At 44.1% G+C, this 4,356-nt stretch overlaps 1 protein-coding gene across 7 annotated transcripts in view; it reads left to right on the top strand.

Annotated features, from left to right (window-relative positions):
* dock4b (dedicator of cytokinesis 4b) overlaps positions 1–4,356 on the top strand; it is a 96,601-nt gene that overhangs the window by 24,296 nt on the left and 67,949 nt on the right. For all 7 annotated transcript variants that reach the window (XM_031865719.1, XM_031865718.1, XM_031865717.1 and 4 more), the window contains exons 2-3: positions 1,020–1,103; positions 3,396–3,436. In XM_031865719.1, the coding sequence (XP_031721579.1) occupies positions 1,020–1,103; positions 3,396–3,436 (125 nt within the window). The remainder of the gene's footprint in view (positions 1–1,019; positions 1,104–3,395; positions 3,437–4,356) is intronic.

Below are 4,356 nucleotides of genomic sequence, written 5' to 3'. Positions count from 1 at the left end.
GTGTGTGTGTGTGTCTGTGTCTGTGTCTGTGTGTGTCTGTGTGTGCTTGCTTACATAGCTGTTTGAATAGGCTACTTGTGTGAATTTTGCTTTCTGCAGCTTGTGTGTGTGGATGGATGATAAACTGTATACAGTCAGTGGTGGATCTGTCAGTTTTTGCTTCTGTATCTGTATGCACATCACATGACATCACGCTCACTTCTGATGGCTGTTACACTCTCACAGTGCGAAGTAGCAATCACTGCTAATGGACCATCAGCATCTCTCTGTATAAGTAAGGAGGTTATCCTTACTTATTCTCCTTTTATATACATTTTATCATCTTAAAACGGTATTATTTTAGCTTCCATCGTACAATGCAACTCTATTATTTTCCTTTATCAGATCCTCCATCCCTGGTAAATGGCCATGTATTGCAACCTCACACCCACAGTTTGTTGCACAGGCTTCCTGTTAAAAATGATGCAGTCTTCAAACCCAATCTGAGATCTAATGTTTCTAAAACGCATGCCCCTTTAAGCCCACCCCCTACATCTGCTCTCCATCTATTTCAACCAGTGCAGTGAAAGCTTGGCCCGTGGTGTTGCTGCTTGCAGCTTTCTCCGACAAACGCGTATGCAATGAATTTCACACTCGCTTCATTGGGTCCTCGGTAATACACCTGCCATGACATAGTTGCATCACACATCCAAGTTGCAGCTGCTCACTTCTCCTAAAATCGCCTAAATACACTTTGGTTCTGGTAAAAAATAAAAATTCCACTTCATATATTCTGTATGACACGGAATGTATTTATGTAAGTGTGTTTGTGCAGAAATACAGCGATGTTTCATTATTTATATAAGCTTTGATGTTTATTTCACCTACACAGATTATTGATTGCTCCCTCTCTCTCTGTGTTGGTTTTGTTTTGTATCGCTCTGCTTGTTGTCTCAGGACCTTTTCCTAACTCTGCATAACTCTGCTCAGAATGTTAAAATAACTCGTGTGGGTTTTTTTTGTGCCTCTTTCTCTTGCAGTGCTGGCCAGTTTCCGAGGGACCGTCCAGCATGGCCTCCCGCTGGAAATCGGAGACACGGTGCAGATCCTGGAGAGATGTGAAGGTACAGTGTGCACGCGGTGCGCTCTTAGTATATGTACACTGTGTGTTACTTTCAAATCACAAATCAGTTGCTTCATTAAATGTCCAGATCAAACAATAACAGCTGTTACATTCTTGGATTTAAATCTATCCCAAATATTTGATAAAGCCATGCACACACTGGGCTGCACATGCACTTGCTCACACACTCGCGTCGATCCACAGATTTATGAATGCAACCACAAACGGGCCCGGAAACCGACACGCTACTTGACAAGGATTTGCACAAACGCGTGCAAAGTTAACCATGCGGATACCACACTCTTCTCTTATGTCTTTTTGAGGATTATATCACGGTGCAGCATTTGCATTGAAACGAGCAGCGTCACGTCTTTGGTGAACGCCCGTGGAAGTCATGTTTGCTACCGTTTCCTGCACCACAGACTGGCTGCTTTTTCCCGCCTTCCTGCCCACGCTGAGTCTGTTGTTCTCCTCTACTTGCTTTCTCTGTATTGTGATTATTCTCTCCTTTTGCTCTGTATTATCTCTCTGTCTTTAGGCCTTTTAGTTTTCTTTATTTCCAGAACAGCAAAGCCGCACTGTTACGCACACCTTAACACAGATAAGCAGCCATGCACAAACTCAGACGCACCTCCCCTCTTCCGGAGCTCTTGACACCCTCTGCCTCACTTCCTGTTGGGAGACAACGCTCGCACCGAGAGAGTCAGTCAGACGTGCAGCCAGCCAGTCAGAGGGCTGTGATGTTTGCGGTTTAAAAAAAGGCCCAGAGGAAGTAGACAATAGCACAGCCAGCGGAATTCTTGGCCCAGAAGGGAGGAACAAAAATCAAATTCCTGCCAGCAGCGAGCGGGCTGAGAGACGGGGTGCTGACAGCAGTGGAGACAGACTAATGGGTCTGCCTCATGTTGATGCTGTTGACACTTCAGAACACAGGAGCTTATAATGCGAACGTGTCTTTGCTGACACGGGGCTCCCGTCTGTAAAAGGCGCCGCCCCCAGTAATTGAATTTCGACTTTCGGCTCTAACTCAAACTTTTGTTAAGTTCCTGACAGCAGTGAATGCATTTGTGTACAGTATATAGTTAAGTTTTTATCTAAAGTCCTCCCACCACAGACCACATCAGATGAGCCCAAGTACCTCTTCATAGACACCACCTAATGCTCCATGTTCCTAATGTGGATGTGTCCGTGAAATGCACATAAAGGTTCCTTCAAAGCTACTTCAATCTTGCAGAAGTACCCCCGGTTGGTCATTGATCAGTTGTCACATGCTACTGATTTCTTACTGATGTCTTGCTACCCTTCACTGACATTAAACCTTTCAGAAAGCCGTCACTGTCCTTGACCTCTGCTGCTGAAAAAAGAAATTGACTCACCTCGGAAATACTGAGCGCGTGTTCCACAGTGCGGGACCCAGGCAAATTACTCAACGCTTGTTGCGAGCACGCGTGCCTGAAACAAATCGGAGAGAAAGCACTACCTAAGTCCCAGACGCTCTGGTGAAAACCCAACAGTGATTAGAATAATCTAATGCATTTACATTTGAGCTATTTAGCTAATGCTCTTATCTGGAGGGATTTACAATGATTGCAACAGTGGAATGAGCTCCGATCGTCAGTTTGGAAAAGAGCATCAAGCTCAAAGCCTCAGATATAAATGTATTAGATCGTTTCTATCAGGACTGGGATTTGCTAAAGCATCGAGCATGTACTAATTTGAGCCCAGATTGGAGTGTGTAATGGCGCGAGCATATGCGAGCTGTAGCCTCTTTTTTTTCATACTTGCTAAGGACAAGTGTTACAGGTTCACAGGGTTCTCAGTGGCTTTGTCTTACAGGTCCCTTCTCTTCACTCTGCTGTGCATTAGCCTGTGGTCACTGCAAACAAGTTACCTTGTACCGCAGTGCTCTCGAGCGCTCCGATGACATGTGACAAAATCTAAAAAAAATGGTGTTGATCTTTTTATTAGCGGTGGGGAGTCATTCAGTTGGTGGTGAGATACTCAGTCAGAGATCCGTTTATGTCTCAGGCCCCCTTTTTCACATGATGCGGAAATGGAATAAAACTGACTGTCTGGTGGGCTTGTTATTCAATTTCTTGGTATATACAGCTGTCCGGATCATTGTTATTAAATCTCACACATGCATCCTCTTCCCTGTCCTTCTCTTATTAAATGTATCGTATTCCATATATCGCCGCTGTCTCTCCTTGCAGTCTAAGCCAGATATAACGATGTCAGGGTGTATTATTCATACGCACATGCTGTAAATTAAAATGGTGCTTTGTCTCTGCAGGCTGGTACCGAGGTTTCATCCTGAAGAATCCAAATTTCAAGGTGAGCGAACCTTTTCGGAGTGCGTGTGTGTGTTTTGCTTTGTACAGTCATTTCGTTTTGTTAGCCGCCGCAATTTCACCAACCCTCACTGACAGATATCCGCAGCTGTGCTTACTCTTGTGTGGTAAAAGTGCTCAGCGTGTTGGTAGCATAAGCCGGATGTGGTCAGCTGTAGGGTTAAATGCCCTACACGCTTATGGTCCCATCCACACAGGTGTTTTTGCATTTTTTCGACAGAGCAGAACCTTGGTTATTGTTTTAGTTAAACTATACCGGCTATGACGATCCCAAATGTCTGAAATGAAGGTCTATTCGTAGGCCTACGTTGAGACATCACATCATTTCCCACAGAGCTCTAGAAGTCTTGAGAAAGCAACTTCTTTGTTAATAGGTTTTTTAATAATTCATCAATTATTTTCTTTTCATCAATTCCACTCTTCAATAACTCTGCTGGTGCCGTGTGCAGTTAGCGCCCTAGAACACGATAGCATAGGTTTATGCTGACGGCACGAATCAGAATGTGATTTGTGAAACAAATAGTTAGACTGCTGAAAAAAAAAGAAGCAGAAAGTCAAGTGGATGATGGCTCTTACATGTAAAAATAACAAAAAACCCCGTCCTTGCTCAAGACCGACCAATTAAAGCAAAGTGACAGTAATAGATGTGGCTTTTAAAAGCTCTTGCTCAGGAGAGAGTGTGATAACACGAACCAAGTTGGGAGTGAAGTGTTGCGTTCAGAGTCTCTGTGTGTGTCCGAGTGTGTTGAATTCATCCTGTTACTTAAACGTAAGTTCTGCTTTGATCTTCCTGAGTCAATAGGGAGCAACTTGCAGTTTATTAGCATCAAACAGTGCGTGCGCGCACACACACACACACACACACACACACACACACACACACACACACACACACACACACAC

The sequence above is a fragment of the Anarrhichthys ocellatus genome, unplaced genomic scaffold, assembly GCF_004355925.1.
Source record: "Anarrhichthys ocellatus isolate YVR2014 unplaced genomic scaffold, GSC_Weel_1.0 scaffold33, whole genome shotgun sequence".
In the NCBI taxonomy this organism is placed as follows: domain Eukaryota; kingdom Metazoa; phylum Chordata; class Actinopteri; order Perciformes; family Anarhichadidae; genus Anarrhichthys; species Anarrhichthys ocellatus.
Note: the sequence above shows the minus strand (reverse complement) of the source record. Positions and strands in the feature narration are given on the sequence as shown.